General features: G+C 52.3%; 7 protein-coding genes across 7 annotated transcripts; 3 read left to right on the top strand and 4 right to left on the bottom strand.

Moving 5' to 3' along the window:
- Window positions 1-2597: 2597 nt before the first annotated feature.
- J4E88_009709 (uncharacterized protein) lies at window positions 2598-4102 on the top strand (the record flags this gene model as incomplete). Its single annotated transcript, XM_049403308.1, has 2 exons — window positions 2598-2696; window positions 2744-4102. 2 exons carry the CDS (start codon window positions 2598-2600, stop codon window positions 4100-4102), a joined length of 1458 nt encoding a protein of 485 aa, XP_049251082.1.
- A 167-nt stretch (window positions 4103-4269) lies between these two features.
- J4E88_009708 (uncharacterized protein) lies at window positions 4270-5124 on the bottom strand (the record flags this gene model as incomplete). The annotated part of the gene is made up of 1 exon (XM_049403307.1): window positions 4270-5124. One exon carries the CDS (start codon window positions 5122-5124, stop codon window positions 4270-4272), a length of 855 nt encoding a protein of 284 aa, XP_049251081.1.
- Window positions 5125-5629: 505 nt separating this feature from the next.
- On the top strand, window positions 5630-7556 carry J4E88_009707 (uncharacterized protein; the record flags this gene model as incomplete). The annotated part of the gene is made up of 5 exons (XM_049403306.1): window positions 5630-5679; window positions 5723-6014; window positions 6060-6984; window positions 7033-7297; window positions 7397-7556. 5 exons carry the CDS (start codon window positions 5630-5632, stop codon window positions 7554-7556), a joined length of 1692 nt encoding a protein of 563 aa, XP_049251080.1.
- Window positions 7557-8194: 638 nt separating this feature from the next.
- Window positions 8195-9688, top strand: J4E88_009706 (uncharacterized protein; the record flags this gene model as incomplete). The annotated part of the gene is made up of 2 exons (XM_049403305.1): window positions 8195-8811; window positions 8869-9688. 2 exons carry the CDS (start codon window positions 8195-8197, stop codon window positions 9686-9688), a joined length of 1437 nt encoding a protein of 478 aa, XP_049251079.1.
- A 1860-nt stretch (window positions 9689-11548) lies between these two features.
- NIT4 (Nitrogen assimilation transcription factor nit-4) lies at window positions 11549-14446 on the bottom strand (the record flags this gene model as incomplete). Its single annotated transcript, XM_049403304.1, has 3 exons — window positions 11549-12713; window positions 12767-14166; window positions 14294-14446. The coding sequence occupies 3 exons, from the start codon at window positions 14444-14446 to the stop codon at window positions 11549-11551; spliced, it is 2718 nt and encodes a 905-aa protein (XP_049251078.1).
- A 617-nt stretch (window positions 14447-15063) lies between these two features.
- Window positions 15064-19173, bottom strand: J4E88_009704 (uncharacterized protein; the record flags this gene model as incomplete). Its single annotated transcript, XM_049403303.1, has 7 exons — window positions 15064-15208; window positions 15262-15493; window positions 15544-15646; window positions 15774-15825; window positions 15877-16818; window positions 16867-17674; window positions 17721-19173. The coding sequence occupies 7 exons, from the start codon at window positions 19171-19173 to the stop codon at window positions 15064-15066; spliced, it is 3735 nt and encodes a 1244-aa protein (XP_049251077.1).
- Window positions 19174-20104: 931 nt separating this feature from the next.
- On the bottom strand, window positions 20105-21971 carry J4E88_009703 (uncharacterized protein; the record flags this gene model as incomplete). Its single annotated transcript, XM_049403302.1, has 2 exons — window positions 20105-20196; window positions 20249-21971. 2 exons carry the CDS (start codon window positions 21969-21971, stop codon window positions 20105-20107), a joined length of 1815 nt encoding a protein of 604 aa, XP_049251076.1.
- Between the last annotated feature and the right edge of the window lie 2534 nt (window positions 21972-24505).

The following is a 24505-nucleotide window of genomic DNA, read 5'->3' as shown; positions in this document are numbered from 1 at the left end:
AGAGCAAAATATTTGTTCGAAAGCGTGTTCAACGGAATCTACCTGAATCGTCAAAACCTGGACGATGGTGATATAGCTGCAGCACGGTGGCTAGGGGACGTCTGTCTACATATTCAACAGCATACGAACGCCGCCCTTGCGTATTGCGTTGCATATGAAGGATCTATTGGTCGCCTGGGAGTGGCGCGCGACCGTACCTCAAGGATAGCCGCCGAAATAAGGCTCGTCGATCACTGGCTGTGGGTGTTCAAGAGGATCGAGGCTACCCTTGAGCTAAATATGGATCCGACCAATATCTTTACATCTACAAATGTCGTTGAGAAGAGCAACCTGATGATGGCAGTCAGAAACAATGTTTACGATATGCCCGGGATTGATGGTCGCGGTTCATTGCCACCAGCTGCCGGGATGCGTCCATCTCTTCACTTGAGCCCTCGACCACAATGTACTACAACGATCTCAGAAGGCTTCCTTCTAGGACCTCTGATATCTACAAGCACATGGCCACTGCCTTGGGATAACCTCTTTTGTCCTGTGGATGCGGTCCAGCTGGACCGCTGCATGGGCGTGATACCTATTGCGAATTTCATTGGCCAACCCCTGTCTGAGCGCCAGCTACCATCGAACTCACTTGGCGACTCGAAGAAGCTACATTTTCTTACTAAGAGAGGCAGTCGATGGCTGATAGATGCTGTGAAACAAGGGCTCCGCGAGATGGGAATCGATTATGGCGAGCATAAGTATGAGCCTTCGATTGTGTGCCGTATCAATCAGCAGCGTGACGGTGTGGTTTTCTCTGAAGGGATCGAGATCGGCTTCAGCAAGCTCCCATTCCGTGATGTCTATGGAATCAAGGTTTCGCATGTGAAGTGGGCGACGCGACGATTCCTGACATATGGCTCTCACGACACGGCCGATTTTAGGAACATTGTGAAGAGTTTTCTGGAGAGGGCGGAGGCGGAGGCAGACCTTCCGAAGTCGATGCACAATGTGCAACATGGAAGTATGGGCGTACACCCACAAGCGTCCCATGCATCGCCAGGCCTCAAAAGCCCATCTTACGCTTGAGTTGTGGCGAATGTCCTGTTTTCAGTACAAATTATTGGAACAACTCTGAGAGTGTTACCAGTCAACAGCGCGCTCTGGACTCTGCCGATCAATCCTGCGGCGTCAACAATAGTCCTAGGTTCCCTACATGAGCTTTGTGTCTGTCTCTGATATCCCAGCGCGCTTCATGGGAAACGGCATCATCTGGCGCTGATACTACATCGCCGTTGGATATGGTCCACGCGTCCTGAGGAACAGGTAGGGGTCCGCAGGCATATGAGGTTGTGACACACCGGGGCTACCCAGACATCTTTGATGTGTTGTTTTCTTTTGCTTTCTCTCGGAAATCAACAGCGGCTCTAGATCTCAGCCCCTGCATGATATTGCGAGGTTCGGGAACCGATGACAGCTATCCCAAAGGAAATCTCAATGTAGTACAACGCGTAAACTTTGGGCGCTAGTCGCCTCATAAAAGAATCGACATTATCATCGCAACTGTACACGCTCATCTCGGACAACCACGACTTGAGACAACCATCCCGTCATTTGCGCCCAACGACCAAATTGTGCTTTGCGGTGGTGTCAACACTTTCAAGGGCCAAACCTCGCCGCAGTCTGGCGTCCTACATAGGCTCCAGGAGGCGGCGCGACTCTTGGCACTAGGGGCCGAGATTTGCACTGTGGGTGACTTTGCGAAATGACTGTCAGCCTGACCCGCCAAAGTTCCAACAGCCTCCTGAACCAAACTTCTAGAGCTTTCCATGTTCGACGATCTGTAGCGTGCAGGCAAGGAGTGGATGTGTACATTCCTGCTATCGGTGGACTGTATCATCAACCCCGCTGCTGACGTTCTACGGCGCCTTTATCTGCACATGGCCGATAACGAGATCGACCCGCAAGGCGCAAACTCGTTTAATTAAGGCTCCGTACCTGAATTAGTGTTGTCTGAGAAAAGCGCCATCCACTTGGGTAGCGGGTGAGCTTGCCAGAACCCCGACTAGGGGCTCGCTAAAATAGTCGGTTTGTGTTTCATGTTTCAGCGGCACAACCTCAACGATGCCTTGATTGGCCTGTGGTGCCTGATGCTGACAGCATCTCCGGAACCCAGCGTTACTGCTGCGGGCTCGAACGCCGTACGATCGATGCAGGGAACGAAACCCGTAACGGCGGCAAAGCGGATGCAGACCCCAGGGATATCGATGTTTGCAGGAGTCAGGTGTAATGAGGATTCGGGGGATGTGCACCACTGGTCTAGGCTAAGCTCGTGAATCAAAAGCGTCGAGCCGCCGCCCTCGAATAGGCTTTCTTCCTTCACCTTCGACCACACACGAGGATCTCTTCTTCAAAACCCGACTTTCTGTCTCTCCTTCCAAGGCGCTCGGCTGCCTATTCCATTCCTTCATTGTCGCTAGTCGGCACATTCATTCATTCACCTACATTGTGTCCCAGTGACCAAACAACGTCGTCCGTGTGTTATTCTATCACAATTATCTTCCCAGATAAACAATTACTCTACTTCGTATACGATCATCAACCGAGTTACTTTCACCATGAAGACCCAATCTATGCTCCTCGCGGCCCTGGCGTCAGCCCCCGCTGCCCTTGCCCACACTGTCTTCACAGACTTCATGATCGACAGCATGCCTCAGGTTTGTTTTCCCAATCTTTCTAGATGCAGTCTACTAACAACAAGTAGGGTGATGGTGTCGCCATCCGCATGAACCCCAATGCTGCCAAGGCTAGCAGCCCCGTTCCCAGCCTCGACAGTGACGACATGGCCTGCAATGTCGGTGGTACAAAGGGTGTTTCTCGCGTCCAGCCCGCCAAGGATGGTTCCCTTATCACGTTCGAGATCCGCTCATGGCCCAACGACCCCACCAAGGAGCGTCTTGACCGCGGTCACGTAGGTCCTTGTGCCGTGTACCTGAAGAAGGTCGCCGATGCCAGCACTGACACGGCTGCTGGTGACGGTTGGTTCAAGATCTTTGACCACGGCTACGACTCATCCACCGACCGCTGGTGCACCGATGAGATCATTGACAACAACGGTCTCTTGTCCGTGAACCTCCCCAAGGGCCTTGAGGGCGGTGACTACCTTGCTCGTCCAGAGATCCTTGCTCTCCACGCCGCAAAGGACGGAGACCCACAGTTCTACACTGGCTGCGCCCAGATCTTCGTTGAGAGCAGCGGAAACCTCGTTCCCGAAAGCACTGTTTCCATTCCTGGCTACGTCAAGTACAACGAGCCATCCACCGACTTCGACATCTACAACAAGGATGCCAAGGACTACGTTATCCCCGGCCCCAAGGTCGCCAAGCTCACAGCCGGTGGCATGAAGAAGGCTTCGACCGTGCAAACTGCGGGCCTGAAGCCCGAAGGCTGCATCATGGAGAACGCCAACTGGTGCGGCAAGGAGGTTTCCTCGTACAGCACCGAGAAGGGCTGCTGGGCTTCCGCTACCGAGTGCTGGGACCAAGCCGATGTCTGCTACGACGAGGCCCCCGCAACCGGTAACGCAGGCTGCAAGCTCTGGCAGGAGAAGTGCAAGGACATCAACGCACAGTGCACAGCTATGAACTTCAACGGTCCTCCCAACAAGGGCAAGATCCTTACTCCCGAGAAGAAGAGCATCGATGTTGGCAAGGTCATGGCTGTTAATGGTGGTGGTATCGTGGATGCGCCTGCACCCAAGACCAGCTCCACCAAGCAGTACGAGGCACCTGCGAAGGCTTCCCCCAAGCCTGTAGCTGACAAGGCCACCCCTGCTGTGCCCAAGCCTACGGTCGATGAGTCGTACGAGAGCCCTCCTATTGTTGAGCAGCCCGTTGCTGCTGCTCCCAAGCCTACGCAGCAGCCTACGACGCTTTCCAAGGCACCCGTCTCCACCATCACTGTTGCCCCTTCGTCTGCGAACGCGCCTGCGCCTACCCAGCCGTCGTGCCCTGAGGGATACAAGTGTGTGTATGTCACGGATGTCGAGGTTGTCACCGAGACTGTCTACGTGACTGCTACATACGATGGGTACAGGAGGAGGCACATCATGTACCGCGCTTAGATGTGCGGTACCGAGACGTGTTATGTGGAGTTAGAGGGAAAAGGACAAAACGATTACTTTCTGCGACGACGATCGCGAGCTGATAAGCTCTGTTTGGGATGAGGTTTGCTTTTTAGCTACGAATGATAAATGTTCACTTGTCGCAAACCTGAGAACCGAATGCGTGCCTATTTCTCTCCTTCGATTGTCCGCATCTTGACGCTTCCGTCCTCCATGCCGAAGTACACAGCGACAGGCTTCTGACCACCTCGTACTGTCTTGGTCAATTGATCCTGCTCGCGGAGTTCCTGTGCATCGATTCCGTTCAGACCGGAAAAGATGCCGACTTCCAATACACCAGTCAAGCCCTTGATCGCCTTGCTTATCGTGTTGACCTCCCATGTGCCATCTGTTCCATCGCCCTTGCCTTTGCCAGCTGCAACATCCGCCGATGTGAGCAAAGCAGGGAACGGCGCATCGATAATGTAAAAGTCCTGGTCTGTCTTCAGGGGCCCCGACTTCTCCAGTAGCGTAGTCCTTAGCTTAGGGCCCGTTGAACCAAGCATCTTAAGCGCTGCAGCGACCTTGAGCTGAGACAGCGGCGCGACCTCAATTGGTATCGTCGGCCAGTTGGTCAGCAGGCGCTCTTGTCTCTTTCGGTAGTCTGCGACACAGACGAACTTCTTCGCGCGCTCGGCGACTAGCTTCTCCTGGAACAGACACGCACCTCCTCCTTTTATACAGTTGAGTTCTGCGTCGACCTCGTCGGCTCCGTCGAAAGCGACATCGAGCATTACGCGATCCGGAAGACTGTCGAAGGAGATGGCGGTCAGGCCGGCGTTGACTACGAGTTGGCGCGATTGGAAACCTGTGGGTACGAAGAGGATATTCGGGTTCGTGGAGCGTTCCTTGATGGCTTCGACGACATAAACGATGGTTGTTCCCGAACCAATTCCAACGTGGGTGGCTGCTGGGTCGAAGTGGTCTGCTACTGCTTGGTGCGCAGCAGCGCGCTTTGCGGCTTCAACAGTCGTGTCGGTCATACTGTTCGCGTGTCTGAGTACTCCGGTGGTTTGAAAAGTCCGGTATGGAGGATGGGGAGAGTGAATTGGTGTCGCAGAAGGATACTTGCCGGTGGTGCAGGTGCTGGCTCGGTGTACAAGAGATCTAGAATTTGACAGTGGTCGGAGGGGCAGTCGAGACTTGAGATGACTGATGCTGCGCACTTGCTGATTTATATTGGCGGGCCAGACGTGGATCGGCTTCAGCGGCATGAACTAGAGTGGGAACCTTTCCAGTAATTGCAGAGTCAGAGAAAACGAAACACTACAGTGGGTCGCGATAAGATGGCGGGATGAATGATTTTCCCGTGACGAGACGACTGAGCTGCTGCGAAAATGACGATTTGAGCCCCACCAGGACCCCGCGACAGGGATGTGCCCTTAGCGCGCGGGCTGGCAGCGCGTTTGGTGCCTGGCAGCTCGAGCTTCCCAAGCTGTCGTACCAACATCGAACGCCCTCACCGTCAACTCTCCCAAAATCGCCATAATGGAGGATCTCCCACCCCCAGTGCAGGGCCCGACCGCGAAGGAGAAGAAGTATGTTTACTGCAAACACTTGTATCAATACTAACAAGAGCAGGTACGACCGTCAACTACGCCTCTGGGGAGCCACCGGCCAAATCGCACTCGAGAACTCACATATCCTCCTCATAAACTCTGGGCCGGGAGTCGTTGGTGTAGAGACGCTCAAAAACCTCGTTCTGCCCTGCATCGGTAACTTCACCATCCAAGATTCGGCCATCGTCAGCGAAGCAGATCTAGGCGTCAACTTCTTCCTCGAGGACCAGCATCTAGGAGGCTACCGGGCTGAACACACGTGCAATCTGCTCAAGGAACTAAATCCGGACGTGGACGGCCATTTCATCACAGAGGTTGGTCAAACGACGTCTTGTCGCGTGCTCCGCTAATCGGATCAGCCTCTAGAGTCATGGCTGGCGCAACCTGACGCTCTGCGACCATATACCCTCGTCATCGCGACCGCGCCTATCCGTCCCGAAATCCTCGCCAAGCTCTCCAATCACGCAAGCGCTGCGCTCATTCCGCTATTCTACGTCCATTCGGTCGGCTTCTACGCACACTTCTCCGTACACCTACCTCCAGCGTTCCCCATCGTAGACACACATCCCAGCCCAGAGACCACATCGGATCTACGGCTGTTACGGCCATGGCCGGAGCTTGTACAGTACGCGGAGGAGAAGACGGCCGATCTGGACAACATGAAGGCAGAAGACCACGGTCATGTCCCATGGATGGCACTGCTGCTACACTTCCTCGAGCGTTGGAAGAAGGACCACGGTGGAGAGGTGCCACAGACGTACAGGGAGAAGACAGAGTTCAGGACATCAGTAGCGCAGGCTGCGCGCACAAACAACCCAGAAGGTGGCGAAGAGAACTTTGACGAAGCGGTGGCGGCAGTCCTCAAGTCCTTGAACCCACCACAAGCTAGCAGTTCCGTCAAAGAGATCTTCACGGCGCCGGAATGTCTTCTGGTCCGCGAAGACTCACCAAGCTTTTGGGTCATCGCCAACGCTATCGGCCTGTTCTACACCAAGTACAACGTTCTCCCCGTACCCGGCTCTGTACCCGATATGAAGGCGCGGTCAGCAGACTATATCCAGCTGCAGAATGTATACAAGTCGAAAGCACGAAAGGACCTGGCGGAGGTGGTGGATAGCGTGCGGTTCCTGGAGCGGAATGCTGGCCGTAGCACGCCGATCGACGAGAAGGACATCGAGACTTTCTGCAAGAATGCTGCACATATCAAACTAGTGCGCGGACGGCCGTTCCACGTTGTACAAGCAGGCGAGAAGATCAAGTGGGGAGACCGTGCGAAGTCGATCGGTAAGGAAACCCATCTCAACATTTACTACCTCAACTAACGTCCTGTAGCTCAGCTCCTCACATTCCCCGACTCGCAGATCCCGCTGTACATTGCATTCCTAGCATGGGACGAGTTCCTTGCAACACACGATCAAGATGGTCTGGGCGGAGCACCCCGCGTTGCTGGAGAGAGCGATGTTGAAACCGACTCAGAGAAGCTCACTGGGATCGCCTTGAAGATTGCGAACGATCTTGTCAAAGAGGCAAACGCTGACATCGAGGAGGACGAGTACGCGACAATCAAATCACAAATTGGAGAATACACCCGCGAGCTGTAAGTACACACCGGCCCTGAACTTGGAATGAGACAGCTTTCCTACGAAAGCCTCATCGTGGCATTTCAGCAGTAAACAGTCGACTGACCAGACTACAGTACACGAGCTGGTGGCGCTGAACTCCACAACATTGGTGCCCTGACTGGTGGTATTGTTTCGCAGGAGATAATCAAGGCTATCACCGAACAATACGTTCCAGTTGATAATACCTGTGTATTCGATGGAATCAAGAGCAAAAGCACCGTTTTCAAGGTCTAAGAGATGTGGTTATGAACTTGAGATTGGTCAAGAATATCTCCTGGCATGAAAAGAGTCGAATTTCGCCCATCAGACAGGAAGGCTGGACATATCATTGCAGATGAAGCGAGTTACTGCATGAGTAGAGATGAGTTGGCATAGCGTGGCGTTCATACCTCGCCTTTACCACGCAAAGCTGGCCAATGTAAAATATAAGACTCGTCATACCAAACAGGGCGCAGCAAACAGGTCAAATGTCAACAAAGATTGATGACGGCTTTGTCCATGTTAGAGTGCGCAGAGTGAAAGTGAAGGTACACCTAGCGCATCTGACGCTCTGTCGGAATTTGGAGCAAGCACGAACAAGGCTGCGTGATCCACTCTGTACCTTTTTGCTCATCTAAGTCCTTCAACTGAGACCTGCACAGTATTTCGCAGATATGGCCAGAATACGCAAGATAACTTCCAAGCAACCCAGTTTGGGGACCTCTGCCATATCCCAATCGCGGCCCATTCCGGGCGATGACAAAGCAGCAAGATCTCCAGCGCGGTCACGTGGTCGACGTGACGCGATCGAAGCCGACGCGCCGGACCCCAGCCAAACAAATCCAACTGTCAACCCTCTGTCATCCCAAATTCTCCCTGTCTGCAAACGACCCATGGACTCTTCCTTCGACCTCCCCGACTCCACCGATTGGATAAAGACGTCCCTACCCGCGTTCGAACCGCTCGAAGTTGCCTTGCGCTGCGAAGTCTGCAAGGAGTTCTACAACAACCCTGTCATCACGCCGTGTAGCCATACCTTCTGTTCGATATGCATACGAAGATGCATCACGGCGGACGGCAAGTGTCCGAGCTGCAAGACTGGGTGCTCGAGCGACAAACTGGCGCCCAACATTGCGATCAGAGAAGTCGTGATGCGCTTTCAAGAGGCGAGACCCAAGGCCATGGAGTTGGCGCGCGCAGACAAGGAAGAGGAGACCACGAAGGCTAGCAAGAAGAAGCGGAAGCTGGAAGACACAGATATGGAAGACGAGGACAACGTCAGGCATACACGATCGCGGCAGACGCGAACTAGGAGCCAGCGCAACGGAGGCAGAGCTGCGTCGCCAATGGTCGTCGCGGATAGCGAAGACGACGGTGACGACGATTTCATGCCAGATGGCATGGTCAAGTGTCCGATGTGCAGCAAGCCAATGAAGGAAGAGCTGGTCTACAACCATCTGGACATATGCACTGGACCAGAAAACTCGCAAGGGCGTAGCACCCGGTCAAGGTACGCAGATATATGACAGCACATCTAGGTCAGCCGGCTAACGACACCCACTTGTAGGACTAAGACCGCGTTCCCACCCGCCTTCCAAATACGAAAGAAAGACCCTTCGCCTCCACCGACGAGATTATCCCAGCTCAACTATGCTATGCTCACGGAGACTAAGTTGCGGAAGAAACTGCAAGAAATCGGCATACCTACTTGGGGTTCAAAAGACCTGATGAGGCGGCGGCATATCGAATGGCTCAATATCTACAATTCGAATTGCGACGCCGACGATAGTGTACGCAAGAGCAAGAGGCAATTACTGAGAGAGTTAGACGAATGGGAACAGACACTGGGTGGAAGAGCGGGTACCAAAGAGAACAAGATCATGAAGAAAGACTTTGATGGTGACGGGTATGCGAAGACACACAAGACCGAATTCGACGACTTGATAGCACGAGCGCGGCAGAAACGTGCCACACCCAAGACAGACAGCGAGGGACCAACAGAGCGGAATACCCCCTCGGAGGAGCAACATACAGAATCACAGAATCGCCAATCATTGCCAGTCAATGGTACCGAAATTCCCTCTCACGGTCCATCGTCGACGCAAACACCCTCAGATTTACATCCACATCCCTCGAATAATCTTAATCCTCACGAAATGAACGGCACAGCGCTCGCAAGTATAGACGCGAAAGCTGCGGAGGCCAACAACATACCCGCCAAAGTTACTGCATCAACGCTCGAGCATCCAGTGGAAAGTGCAACACGGCGTGGGTCAGCGACTATGGAGGGGATACAAAACTCTTTAGGAAGTCCCAGTCGCAAGATGTCCATGCTTGCACTTCCTGAAGAGCCGGTCAGAGACGTGGAGGGAGGCACGGCTGTGTAATAATAGGTAGTTGCGATGTTTGGCAACGAAGCTTTGGCAAGTCCAGCGGTTGAAAAGGCTCTCTTCACTTCGAACCCAGTCATCACTTTCACACGTCCAATTCACTCGCACGTCATGCTTCCCCTTAACATCTTGATATACGTTACCGTGGCGCTCGCTATCTCTCTATCTTTACGTCACATGTTACAACCCACCGATCGTTAAAGATAGCGATACCTCCAGCGGTAAATCATCGTGATCGAACGGTATCATTCGGAAACGACTCGTATTTCAACTCATTAATTACAATGCAAACATCCAGCACAGGTTATCCTCTGCTTGGACCACGCCTCGCTCCACGAAACCGCACAAATACCAATGCAATGGGACCACGAGAAAGACGAGCCGAGTACATGGCGGCGCGCAGAGCAACTCCAAACCCGGGCCAGCACGCCTACAATGACCCTGGATATGTCAGTCCAACTCCCCCTCGCGGCTCCAGACGCACCAGCCTCCCGTCATCCTCACCAGGACGAGGATCCACATCACCGGGAGCCCCATATGCCCGATACAGGGGAGAAGACAACCTGCCCAACGATGTCTTACCATGGGTTCTCGATCCACCCAGAGGAAGGAGAACGCCTACACTGAGAAGAGCGCCGAATATACAATGGACTCGTTCAGGAGGAATCCGCACAGTGCCGAGTTTCACTTCGACGGGAGGGTCTGCCTCGGAAGATGATGCCGGTGTTGATGGCCGGGATAGTGATGGACAGCCAGAAAGCAGCCGAGCGGCAGCGTCTCGCCCACGCTCTCACAATATTTATCCCCGACAACCCCAGAGAGGGCTAAACGGTAAGACTATTCACATGCCATACGACTACATCCTACTGATCAGTGGTACAAATAGTTCCTCCACTGCACGAAGACGACTCGACTCGCCCGCGCTCTTCAAATCCAACCCTTGTCCGCCAACTCGAAAGAGGCGAGCTACATGAACAGCTACTCGCTTGTAAGACTACCACCATCACCCTATGTTTATGATCTTGACTAATCAGCAATACATATAGTCCCTCAGCCTCCTCAAAACGGCACTCAACTCCGCTCGCGATCCCCACCCAACCCCTCGCGCCACGTCTCACTCGACTCAGAAACCATAAACCCACTCCAAAATTTTCGACCCCATGCTTTGAGTCCCATAGAAGAACAGGTTGGGAGGAAGCCAGTCCCTTCCCACAACGTCCCAGACCTAGTCAAGTCGCGCCGATACCGAAATCGGCGACATGCCACAGACTCACCACCGACACCACCGGAACCAGGCTCCCCACGCCCTCGTCCACGCGGCCGTCATTACCTACCCGATGAATACGATGGCGACAATGCCTCATTGCGCGAAGCAGAGGCCTTGAGTGTCCAGCATGTGACGCATGAAGAAGTACAAAGGAGCGAGAGGACTATCGGACCGCCCCCAAGTCGCGATAGTAGACCAGAGGCTGGGCTTACCGAGGGCGATCCCATGCTGGAAAGGCTTTGGCGAGAATGGGAAGAGGATTGTGATGAGATTGCTCGACGTGTACTGAAGAGGCACAAGGAGAAACATTCGTTGAAAGGGAAGGCGAAGAGGTGTTGGCGCAAGATCAAGAAGTTTCTTGGGAAGCGCATAAGGGGTGAAGAGGTGTGGGTGTAGGGCATTTGGTGCAGGCGTGTCTATTAGTTCATTTCTAGTTGCCAACGCCGTTGTAGCGCCTGGAATATCAATGCTGATCGATCGTGCTACTCTATCCTATATTTGACAAGAAGTGATTCATCTACACATTGCATTCGCTAAAAGACATCGTAAAACCATCTCCACAGAAGAGCCATGTTCCTTTCCTTATTGGCTTACTGGTACCAACTCTGCTCATCATAAGTAAATCCTTGCATGCCCATACCATTAAATCCAGCTACACCGAACCCATTCAAACTTGGGGCCGGAGCAGCACTCGTGTTCCCGTTCGTATTCCCGTTCGTATTCCCGTTCGTATACCCATTGACCGCATTACCACCCACAGGCCCTCCACTCATCTCACTGCTCATGACAGGTGCATTGGTGTTACCCTGAAACGCGCCCGCTGGGCTAGTGGTGTTCGCAAACCAGTTCGCAATATCGTCGATGCCTTGGGGATTCCAGTTCTCAAAGTCGGTCGCGAGCTGTGTCTGATCGCGATAGATCCAGTCTTGGCCCTCTCGTAGCAACTGGTCGACGCCGCCAAAGAGCTGGCTTGGAGAGCTGCCAGCGGTGGTTTGACCGTCAACGGAACGTCGACCTTGTGTGGACGCCGGTGTTGGCGCGTTGAGAGAGTTTGATGAGTTTTGTGGTGTGCTGACCTGGTGCTGATTGCGCATGTAAGCCAGGGCGTTTGCGTCGGAAGGAGGTATGGTGTGGGTGCTGGAGGGGCGCGTGGAAGGATCATTGCTTACGGAACTGGAAGTGTTGGCTGTTGCTTGGGCAAAGAACTGGGGTGTTGCCATGTTGGCCATGTTCATGCTGTATGGCTGGAGGCTGGGTGATGTCTGGCTCGCAGGCGACGGATGCTGATCTCTCATCTGTACGGATCCACGGCGGATTGCTTTCGGCGTGCTGATCTCGTTCCAGGGGCCATACTTGGTATCTGTGCGGGACAGTACTGTGGCAGCTTCTTCTGGCAGATCGACTTTCCAGCGTTTGGCCAGGACGCTGAGAATGCCGAGCGTTCGGCGAGCACAGAGCCAGCCTTCCGCTATCTCCTCGAGATGCTTGACACCATGTATTATATCGCGCTTCGCATTCTTCTCTGGTAGGTTGAGAAGATGTATGGTGCATGCCGAGTGCGTGATGTAGACACAGATGTTGCATATCTGGCGCAAGCCATGCGATCGCTTGTATAGTCGGAGCAACTTCGAGATCATGGCAGCAGCTTGTGTGCATAGTTTCCTCGGCGATACACTTGCGGGCAGTGGCGAGTTGTTCGGGTTGTACTTGAGGAACGGCCGGAAAAGATGAATATACAATAGTTGGAAGAACATACTGCAACTGGATTAGTACGAGTACTGGCAAATATTACGCAAAGGCGAACTTACTGCATGACCAGCATGTGCGGCAATCCGCCCTCCTTCGGCTCCAGCTCCTTTGGTAAGTCCCTTCTCCAAGTCTCCAAACGCATGTGTATCTCGCTCAGCTTCTTCAGCTCCGCCTGTCTGCCCTTGACCTTGTCCATATCGATCGGGTTGTAGAAGGAGTTCATGAGGTCGCTGGAGATCTCACACAGCTTCGATATCTGGAGAGCGACTGCACGCGTCCGACTTGGCTGGGAGTGCGCCTGACTGAGACCGGAGTCTGTGACTGCGCTCCACGTTTCGGCATCTTCGCTGGGAAAGACTTCGAACTTCGGCACTGTAAGGATCGTGTTGGGTAGTTGCGGCAATCGTCCCATGTAATTGCTCCAGCATTTGTCGAACAAGAAGCAGCCCCAGAATGTGATCCGCCGCGCGTCCTCTTCGTTGTCATCGATGGTGTCTTTGCTGTGCATACCGAGGTTCAGGCCGAGGTCGCAGGCCATGCGAAACGACATGCCACTGTAGACCCAACCCTTTGCTTCCCGCCCGCAACCTGCTTCCCGTACTGACATTAATGCCAGAGCTTGTACAGTCGTCAGAGCTGGCATCTCGTGCAAATCATCCTCCATGATCAACCGCTTAGCCTCCTTGAAGAAGTGGTCGCCTGCCGTGGCAGAGTCGTCGCGGACAGCCCTGGCGGCCGGCCACGATGTGAAGTGACACCCCAGTGCTAGCATAGCATTGACTAGTAGCGGCGAACAGTATTGTGATTTCCTCCCGGATCCCAGCTGCGGTTTGCCTTGTTGAAATTCTTGCAGGAAGAGATTTTTCGACAGCGTAGTGAAGAAGCTGTAGTGCCAGCAAAAGTACATGCTGATCAGATGCTGCACAAGCTCCGGGTCCGAGGTGACAGTCGTCCACGAGCAGAACGGGTCCTGTGCCTCCTGGTACTGGTCCTCGGAATATGTGTCCGGCGATTCCGCAGAGTCGTTGCCTTGGCCCAGGTATATGAGATGCGATGTGCCGCCAATGTATCTGGTCGACCCGTCTTCAAGGCGCAGCTCGCCCATCTTCCCGCTCAGCTGACTCTCGAATGTGCCCTTGGCCGGCGCCATGGTAGGCGTTGTGATCGGACTGATGGGCTCATCCTCGTCGTCTTCGCCATTCTCCTTCGCTATGATAGCCTCTGCGACCGAGTCCAAGCTCTCGCATGTCCGTATCTGGTGTACGAGGTCGGCGACTTCCTCTTCCGGATAGTTCAGGATAGCCTGGATAAGCGTCTGGAGGGTGGAGTTGCGCGTCTTGAGGTTGTCGATGTCCTTCTTGTAGACGCCTTTGCGGCGGTGGTCCGAGTTGGGGTCGTAGATGCATGGCGTGTTGTAGACGGCGGCACATGCAGAACACGCGGGAGTGGTACCGTCGCACTATGCGGCAGATTAGCGACTGCTCTCGTACAGGGCGCGTGGTTCCGAGGGGGCTGGTGATCATCCGGAGAATGTGTGTATACGCCGGAGAAAGGGCATTACGGCCAGTTCCCGTTACCTAACATACCTTGGACTTGCGCTTCCTGCATGGCACGCAGGCGGACGAGATGCAGCGGCGCTTCTTAGAGTCCTCGCTTCCGGCATCCCTCTTGCTGCGGCGTCCCTTCTTGTTGGGCGTGTCAGAGGGCGGTTGCGCGTCGGCAGTGGTGTTGTTCTCCATTACAGGTCTTGTCGGTTTACCGGAGAAGCAAATTGTGGGGGAATGGCGGGGCGCGCTTTGACGGGCCTCTTCTCACGCGACATTAATCAGCTTGCAGTGGATATGGCAGGCTGTCGTGGTCCGGGGCTCTATCTCGCGGGCTCAACATGGCTGGCCAAGGACAGGGAAGCGGGCGCAATCACGTCGGAATCGGCGTCGCATTGGGCTGGTGATGAGGGCCTACGCGACCGAGCTGCGTCGCTGAGGTACCTCGCTATCAGCAGCCCCCTGATTGGCTGGCTCTTCGGCCCTTATCTGGAGACTCTTCTTAGCCGGGCGAACGCGTCCATGACTGCAGCAGAGGCGCGATAAAGCAACGAGGTAGTAGCACGTTTGCATCATTCGATAGCTTTTTAGCCCAAAAACAAATTCCCATCATGGTCCCGGGAGGTCTCCAGCGCATCATTGGACGCTGGAAAAATCCTAGGAGTGCTGTGTAGACCGCCAGGCCATCCCGAAATCGAACTCCACGACGCCCAAACCAACGCCCGTAGTCCCCAAACCGACCCAAGAATGTTCCAAACTCGCACTTTTTAGACGCCTGAATACCTCAAACCCCCTCGAAATCCCATACCACACTAGAGATCGTCGGCATAGCCCTCGTCATCACGATCAGCCCGGAAACCACCGCGTGGATCCGGATTGTCAACCATGATGAAAGGCTTACCATCGGGGTCCTCCTCCAAGTTACCGAACAGTCGCATCAAGGTGCGTGTATCCATCCTGACCGCTGTTAGTTATGCGTCGATCGATCGCCAAGAAAAATCAACACGTACTTCTTCATAGTCTTGCCATCGTCCTCCATGATCGAAGCAATCTCCTTGTCCTTGCGATCTTGCATGCCGATGAGATGCTCGTCGACCGTGTTCTTGACGCAGAGCCGGCTCATGAACGTCTCCTCGAGTTGGCCGATGCGGAACACGCGACAGAATGCTTGTTGTTCGGAGGCCGAGTTCCACCAGGGATCGATCATGATGACTTTAGAGGCCATCGTCAGGTTTAGGCCCACTGCAGATAATCAGTAAAAGTAAGTCTGGAGCTTAATTTGATGTACTTACAGCCACCGCAGCGGAGAGACGCCAGCATGATCTTGCATTCTGGGTTCTCGGCGAACGAGCTGATGGCCTTGTCGCGGGCGCCCAGGCTCATCTTGCCATGGTACTGCTCAAAATGTTAGCAACAATCTATAATAGGCTGGGGACTTGAGTAGTGCCGGGAGGTAGTCGCGGTTGATTTCAGCGTCAAGCGAGCGTACGAAAGTCCATGTCGCCATCTGGGTGGTACTTACTTCCGCAAACTTCCAGTCTTCTTTCCGAAATACGGCTGCCAAAATGCGAATCCTGTGGGTTGTCAGAGTCTGAATGGAGGAAACCACGGAGCAAAGTACTTACATGGCCAGGAACTGAGTGTAGACGATGATCTTAACGTGTTTATTCTCCGCAAGCCAGTTCATGATTTGGCTCTTGACAGCAATCGTCTTCGCAGAGGGTAGAACGTCCTCGCCAGCCAGGGAAAGCCAATCCTCTGCGATGTCTTCTTGGCCGAGGCGCGCGCGCTGCTTGTCCTTGTTCTTCTTCTTGTTGGCTCGTGTGCCTCGTGCAGGTGCATCAGGTGTATCATCCTCATCTACCTCACAGGGATGAATATGGACGGGAGTAGCACCACACGCCTTGCATGCTGGGAAGATCGGTGGTAAGTCTGGGTCGTTTTCGGCCATTGGAAGGAGCACCTCATTCTCGTAGCAAGGCTCCCTGCAGATGAGATGACCACAGGACGTTATCAATGGTTGTCGAGGTTGCCTGCCACACCAGGCGCATTGGGCCTTTTGCTTTGTCTTCTCCCAGCTCTCGCCAGTCTTGAGGCTGCTGAGGAAGGGCTTGAAGTTAAAATCCTTGCCGAATCCCTCACCTGTGCTGAAGCGTTGGATGAGATCATCTGCAGGGTCTTCATCGGTCGGCTCATCGAACTCCTCTTCCAGTAAATCATCGTCTTTATCGATGGTATTGGCGTTGGCAGTTTCGTCCTCTGACACGTAAGCCTCTCCTCGCTCTTTCGCAGCTTTCTTCGCAGCGTCTTTCCTAGCCTTGGCAGCTTTCTTGGTGGCAGCTTTCTTGGCTTCGATAGCGGCAGTCTTCTTCTTCTGATCAGCTGCAACCTTGTCAAGCTGCTTGCGAATAGAACTGATCGTCTTTCCAGTCCTGTGGTCCGCGTTCTTGGCCTCTTTATCGACCACACTCTTGATAAGCTCGATGTCTTCGCGCTCAAGAAGGTCACGGATGACGAACTGCAGCATGAGGATGTGACCGGTCAGTTGGCGAAGGCGGAGAAGCATGCTATGAAACTGTTAATAAATGTTACTTAGGCTGAATTGGGGTACCTACACCAGCGCGTTGCTGTATGACTTGTCCAGGGTACCGTTTTGCGCCCACATGTTGATGCATTTGGCAAAGCGTGCGCGAACAATGTCGTAGATGCTCCTCTCAACGGAATTAAAATCACACCAGTAAGTTGACTGGTCAGCCTGAGGAAGCTTCAGGATGGGAGCGCCAAACATCTCGTCGGCGTGGGTGCGTCGAATCATGAACTGCGAAAGGCGCACTAGCAGTCTCTCGGTGTTCTCGTCATTCTTACTGTCGCAGTAATTGTGCTTGAATATCTTGAAGCTGCCAGTGTGAGGGACACCAAGGAACTTGAAGTAAGGGTACAGCTCAGTCAGGCTGTTGAGAATTGGTGTACCGCTGAGGGCCCACTTGTGATGCGCCATCAAAGCTCGACATGCGATCGATGTTCGCGACATATGGTTCTTGATAGCCTGAGCCTCATCGAGAACGATGCGCAAGAACATCATGCGGTGTAGAGGACCCCTCTCATTCTCGAAGATTTCCCTCCACCAAGCTAGCTTCTGCTCGGCAGTTTGGCATTCGATAGGCGGTTCGTTTTTCGGATACGACTTCATGATTTCCGTGTACGTAGTAAGAACGACGTCGTGTCCTGCTAGAATCTGAGCGGAATTGGTAGAGTCAAGACGCGTACCGGCGCCGTAGCGCATGATCTTCATATTGACTTTGGAGGCGTCGGTGTGCAGCTCGATTTCATTCTTCCATTGCGTCAAGAGTGCAGGAGTCGCAATAAGGAGAGTTGTCTTAGGGCCTGTATCGTTCTTAGGTGGTCGACCGTTGATTATATTCGCTGCAGGAGTCAGTTTGATTTGACAAGGTGTGTTGAGAGCACTTACCTAGCATCATGAGAGTCTTTCCAAGTCCCATCTGATCAGCCATCAAGCCACCTTTCGGTTCATCAGATCCATTCTCCCGGCGACGCATGAAGGCGGTACCGAGCACTTGGTAGGGCTTGAGTGACGTGCTCATACCTCTCACTCGCCAGAGACCGTGCCCATCTGCCTTGACATGACCCGTACCATCAAAGTCTATTGTCGCTTTCAACAGAACATTCATATCGGTAGTTGCCTTCTTTCTGTCGTCAAGCGGGACGCTAGCGATGAGCTCTCTCAACGCATCAGCTTTGTTCCTTGATCTGAACCCTGGCTGGTCAGCTGCGTTAGCGCCGGCTTGTTGCTGGAAGACATTGGCGTTGAACAAAGACGCCGCTTGCTTGACCGCGTGAATAGCGTCCTGCTTGTTCTTCGAAGTCTTATTACCACGAGCCTTGACGGGCTTTTTAGGGCCAGATCTTGGCTTCGCGGGTCCCTTTCCCTTCGAGCCTTTGCCACGACCAGAAGGCACAGAAGCCTGTTCTTCGGCCGAAGCTACAGCTCCCTTCTGCTTCTTCCGTGATGCGTCGCCTACAGCTTCAAGAGCCACATGCATGCTCTGGAGCTCGGCATCATGCATTGACATAGGCTGTCCTTCTTTGGTAGGCATCGGTCGGCGGCGCTTGCGAGTTCCAGAATCTGCGAAATCGAAGTCATGATCAGATTCCACCTCTTCCTCAATGTTTCGTGTTAAATTGAACTGTGGGAAAAGGTCAACTTCGCCGTCATCCGCTTCTCTGTCTTTGGCAAGATCGCGAGATCGCTTCTTCTTTCTGGCTTCCTCAACACCCCTTATCTTCAACCACGCAACCTGCTCTACGAATGATAGAGTACCCTTCGTCCTCTTCACCTCATCGTAATAGCGCTTCTTGGCTTGGAAATCTTTGATGGCTCTCTTGTCCGCAAGATCGTCCTCATTAATAGCCGGAACAGCAGCGGATGAAGACTGTCCTGGTCTGACAGCCTCAAGATACGCCTCATCGTCAAGGTTGGAGTTGGTCGGATATGCTGGTGTTTGTCTGCTAGCGACCAGCTTATGATGTTGCCGCTCTTTCTGCATGGCGCGAATCTTCTGAATGACTGATTGACCGGTCACCTTTGGACGAGGTGGGGTAGGGATTGGCGGAGTGGCGATGGGTGCGACGGTTTCTTGTTGTGGCGTAATGATCTGGGAAGGGGGTTCGTCTTCAGGAATGAACAGCGAGTCAGGATCGCGGACTTGCTCGATTGAAGGCACAGGTGTGTCTTGATCGGGATCCATGTTCTCGACTTGTGATAGTGGGACCTGAGCATCGGCCATGTCGTCCTCACGATTAGACTCAGCCATAAGTGCGTCTTGATCATGATCGAGGTTCTCGCTAGTTGGTACCGGGAGTTGGGCGTCGGACATATCGATCATGTCATCCGGCTCGGCCATGATGGCTGAGCGTTGAGGTGGGGCTTTAGTAGTTGTTGTGAACTAGTTGAAGGTCGGAATAGGGTTGAAAGACTGATGAAGACGGAGGAGGAGTGCGGTGTAGGAAGGATGGAGGATACACGAGAAGTGAGGATTATATAGCCGCTCACAGGTGGACCATGGAGCGGGTGAGCCAGGTGAGAGAGCCGTGCAGCAGACGCTGAAGACCTATCCTGAGGTGAGAGAGCTATGCACAGTACCTGGAAAAGCCATATGTGCCCGTGGCAGCACATGAGGCCGGCGTACTTGAGCTGAAGTGAAGGCGAATATCGAAAACCGACAGAATCGGAGATTCCAAAGTCGTCATATACCAGCCCTGCGCGACTCACTGGGAGCCTCCTGGCCCCCTCAAAAGAGTTGCGTCTGTGCTCGAAGAAGCCATTCTGGGCGCCAGACCCATCTGAGATTTCCTGGCTCCGGTTACCACAGATACGATGTGCGCGGCTTGATGAGAACCTCCTAGCACCTCCAAAATAGTTATGATCGTAAGTGATGCAGGCATTGTAGGCGGCAAACCGATCCGAGGTTTCTGACTTTAAATGGGTTAGCGCACTCATCATGATAATGCTTACACAGGAAGGCAGCGGCGTCCGTTTCGAATCATACAACCCAAAGATCGAGGTGCTTTGTAACCTGCAGGCCATCTACATGTGTGCATCATGGATAAGAACTCGTGTTAGACATTATTCTTTGTATTGTTAGGAGTATAAGGTGCTGCAATACACCTGTCGTGTTATTGGGTATCGGAACAAATTCGAAAAGGAAACGGTTGTAGCTGCAGTATGTATACCCATGTAAACCAAAAAGACTCCCTATTCACCACCTCTTTCCGTAGAAACCCTACAAGTATGGACATGAAGAAAACAAAGAAACAGTCTGTATAAGACCACGTCTAGCACTGGTTTTCCGCAATCTCGGGGTAAAACCAGGCAGCCAGTGCAATGATGATGTAGCTGGCCATGAGCAGTATGCCTTCGAGCCAATCTGCAGATTGTTAGTAAAGTACGCGCATGAGCAGAGCAGGGAGTAAACTTACGTGACTTGCCGTCCTGGATGAGGTAGTTGACGAGCAATACCGAAACGAAGAGCGTGACGATCTGGAAATTGTCGAAGTACAGAGTCATGCAGTCTTTGCCAAGGATCCATCCCAAGATAACGATGAACGGGAAGACGAGAAGAGCAATTTGCATACTGGAGCCGACAGCAACACCGATAGACAGATCCATCTTGTCCTTGATGGCGACAGTGACAGCGGTGGCGTGCTCGGCAGCGTTACCGACGATGGGAAGCAAGATAAGACCGACAAAGGTAGTAGAGATTTTACCGGTATCGGTAAGACCTTCGATACTTTCGACCATAAACTCTGAGCAAAAAGCGACAAGAGTTGTGGAAATTGCGAGAGTGACGAGAGCGCCGAGAACAGAGAGCGAGGGTGTTTCGAACTCCTCTTCTTCATCGTCGTCTTCTGAGCCGTCGGGGTTCTTGAAAAGTGACTTCATGTTGACACCGCCTCCAGAAGCCGCGGCGGTACCGGCACCAATGGCTGCGATGCCGCGTGAAGCATCACCCTCCTCCTTCTTGCCAGACTTGCGCTTAGGGACCTTTTGGCTAGGCTCGTTGTACATAGTAGCGTGAGTCTTTAGCTGGAAGGCAAGGTAGCAAGCGTAGACCAAGAGGAGGATAACAGCCGTGCCGTGTGATAATTCCTGGTTCCTGACAGCATCGGCAGCACCATTGTTCGCGGTGCTGTCATCCTCGGCGATGGTGTTATGGAACACAGTCGGAATAATAAGCGATGCAACACAGAGAGCAAGCAACGATGCCGCCGTCTGTGCAACCGTGACGTTGAAGAACTGTTCCAGGCGGTTGATTCCTCCCAGGAAGAAGGACATGCCCAATACCAATAGCAAATTCGACAACATGCTGCCAATGAGTGAAGTCTTGACGATAGTGATCTCGTCCTTGAGCAAGGCTTGGATGGACACGATCAGTTCGACGGCGTTGCCAAAGGTAGCGTTCAACAGCCCACCAAGAGTCTCGCCAACACGGATGGCCAGCTCTTCCGTCGCATTACTCAGCATGGCTGCGAGCGGGATGATGGCGATGAAGTTGATGACGAAAACCGGGACGGGCTTCAGGTGGGCGTATCTAACAGCAAACCCGATGGGCACGAAGATGAGGAGAACATTGATCCAAGCACCGAAAAGGACGAAGCGGATCTGTTTGCCGACCGGGATCTTCCTCTTGTGAGCCTTCCTCTTGCGTTCCTCTAGCGAAAGTTCGTCGTCTTCCGGATCCTCTGCCTCAACATCTGGTGCATCATGGTCTTTGCGGAAGATGCCCTTGAATTTGGCACGTCGGGTAGGGCCGACGTTGGCCTCTTGGTTGGAAGGCGCAATGGTACTGTCGCCGGAAGCCTTGTGTGCGCCATTCGTTTCGGACATCAGATCCTTCTCCTCCGTTGACTCCGGGATAGTCGTAGACGCGCTTCCGTATGTTGGAGAAGATGTAGATGGTTCGGTGTTGTGGTGGCCGGGCATACCGAACTCGTTGCCTGTTTGCATGCTCTCTAGCCGTCTTTGCTCCTCGATGGCGGGTGTAGCATGGGTTTCCGATCGCGTCCTGTGTACTGCATTCTCTTCGTCTAGGTTAACGTCTCGGGACCGTTGTCGGGCGAATGGGTTGTAGTTCGCCGCGCCATTGCCGCCATGTTGCGACGCGACGCGATGTGCCTGCCTTCGTACGGTGTCTAGATTCATTATTAGATGTGTTCTGGTGTTTGGCAGAAGAAGTTGGGTCGAGGGATAATCGAGACCTATCGCGATCTCGATGCTCGGAAATGTGGATCCACTTACGCATTGATCTACTTTCGCGGCAGCTGTGCCGTCTTCTTGCACTTAGTGGTGGATATACGGTCCAGTTGGGAGTCGTACTGAAGTGCGACCTGCAGCTCGATATGCCAAGTGAGTACTCGGAACGAGTTGCTTGTGATTCGGAACGGGTGGCTGGGGGCCGAAACGGATGGATTGGGGGCGAATAATTGTCTGGACCAACAAGCGCGCGAAGAAATGTGCCAGATGCAACCGGGGAGAAACAGACGCAGGTACGCGTGCAATCTGTATCGGAGATTTGTCGTTGAAGGGTTGCCCTGAGAACAAAGGACCGGTGAGTGAATGGAGAAAGGGAGGAAGGGGCCAAGGGTAATTAAACCTGTGTTGACAGGAGGCCAGCGCACTGACGAGTCGAACACTGACGAGTATAGTTGTGGCTGTTGTGTGAATGCACGAATGAGAAACGCCTCAGCCACAGTTGACGGGGGCAAATAGGAGCTAACGAGATTGTCAAAAGGCTGTGTTCACAGTAGCGCGCGCATGCAAACGCAAATCACTGCGTTCGGAGTCTACGTGATTGCCTCTCGGAAGACAGATGTGCGAAGCTTCACGTCATGACAGTCAAGCCTTGTTACGGAGAACCAAGATTCACTCGAGGCACTTGGCTGGGGGCTTGAGCTAGCATCGGGCGCAGAGGCGGTCTGGGCATGACGACGCGGCTAGACTTGGAAACGCTTAAGTGGTCGACCCTGCATGCCAGCTTGCGCACTAGCAAAGCATCACGATACTCGATCTGGGGAAACTGCTGGTGTTGTCGAAGTTTCCTTGCTTTCCCCCATGGCTGTTTGGCCGGCGTCGCAGGCTGCACCCTGGAGGTTTTACCACGTATGCTGTACACCGTAAGCTCCAGACGCTTGTTTTGCGTCTGCTTGCATCCGAATGCGACGGGAAAACCGCGAATAGTCTTGCTATGCACGGCAAGCATCAAGCTTACCTACATTCGCATGCGGCAATGACAGAGATCTGAAATAACGTCTGCTTACTCATATATCTACATACATACGCGATATGATAGCTCTAGGAGGTGCATCGCATCTGACCTGTTGATCTGCGCGTGCATACGTCCTTGGCCCAGTTGCACGGCTGGAGTGATGATGGCACAATAATGGCGCCATGATGGCGCGCTCACCCTCGAGGGGACACCGCAAACGAGGGAAAATATATCCTGTCGCCTGCTTCAACACGATCGAACGTTTCTTGCTTTTTCTCATATCTGTTGCCCAACTAGGCAAGTTGCGCAACGGCCATGGATGTCGGCGGGCACAAAGCAAAAGAAATGCCGGGGCCGTCCTCACAGCATTGGTGCGCACTCGCCGAAGGCATGCCGCAGCGACGTGGGTGGCGGCACGCCGCAACAACCTGATTCGTGCGCAAAAAATCGAATTCGAGATTGCTCATACACATAGCGCTCTCCTCTTTTGCTATATATCCTATAGAGCAGCAATCTAGTCTTTTACTATCTTAGTATCTCTACTACCTAGTATAGCTACTTTTAGATATCTTTCTAGAGTAGTAGTATTAATAGTAATAGTATTAAGATACTTAGCGTGCACTTATATTTTACTCTTCTTAAATTCTAAATATATCTCTTTAAAGTTAATAAAAGTCTTTTTATTATAAAATTACTAAACTTAAGTAAAGCTTAAGTTTATATAGAAGTTAAAGACTTAATCTAAGAGAGTAAGTAAGTTATTAAGAATAAAGTTAATAACGCTATAAAAGCTTACTAAGCTAATAAAAGTAAGTCTTAATAAAAAAGGCGTACTAGAGTATAAAACTTAGAAATAAAAGTTCTTAGAATTATATAAGATAAAGATATTAGTATTATTAAAAGTATTTATTATATAGTAATAGCTTTAAAAGTAAAAGTTTATTTAGAGAAGTTCTAATATAGTATAAGTAGTAGTAAATATATAAGAAGATATACTAACTTATATATAAGAATATATAGCATTTTTACTTTATAACTTACTTTATAACTTATTTTAATAGTTCTCTAACTAATAAGCTATAGTTATATTACTATCTTATCTAAATTTTAAGAAAAATAATAAAGTAATTATATTACTTATATAGTAATTTTTTTAAAATAAGCTACTTACTAAAGTATTAGTAGCTAAGCTAAAAAGACTTAGTATACTCTTGCGTACACTTTAGATAGAGTACGTATTAAACTTTAATTATAACTTATTCTAAGATACTTAGTAGAGGGCTGTTACTTATTTAAGACTTAATTTTTTTTTAAATCTAAGATACCCTAATAACGCTGTTAGTACTAAAACACATAGCGCTTAGTATGATAGTTAGACACGGTTCGCAATTTTGCATCTGTACGTCTGCCGTCGCTCATGCAGCCACAGTATGCAATCCGGCCGATGACGTATGGGCGGGAGTCTCACAAC

The sequence above is a fragment of the Alternaria novae-zelandiae genome (assembly GCF_023758075.1).
Source record: "Alternaria novae-zelandiae strain BMP 2774 chromosome Unknown scaffold_25, whole genome shotgun sequence".
Classification (NCBI taxonomy): Eukaryota; Fungi; Ascomycota; class Dothideomycetes; order Pleosporales; family Pleosporaceae; genus Alternaria; species Alternaria novae-zelandiae.
This window is presented reverse-complemented; position numbering and strand designations above follow the sequence as displayed.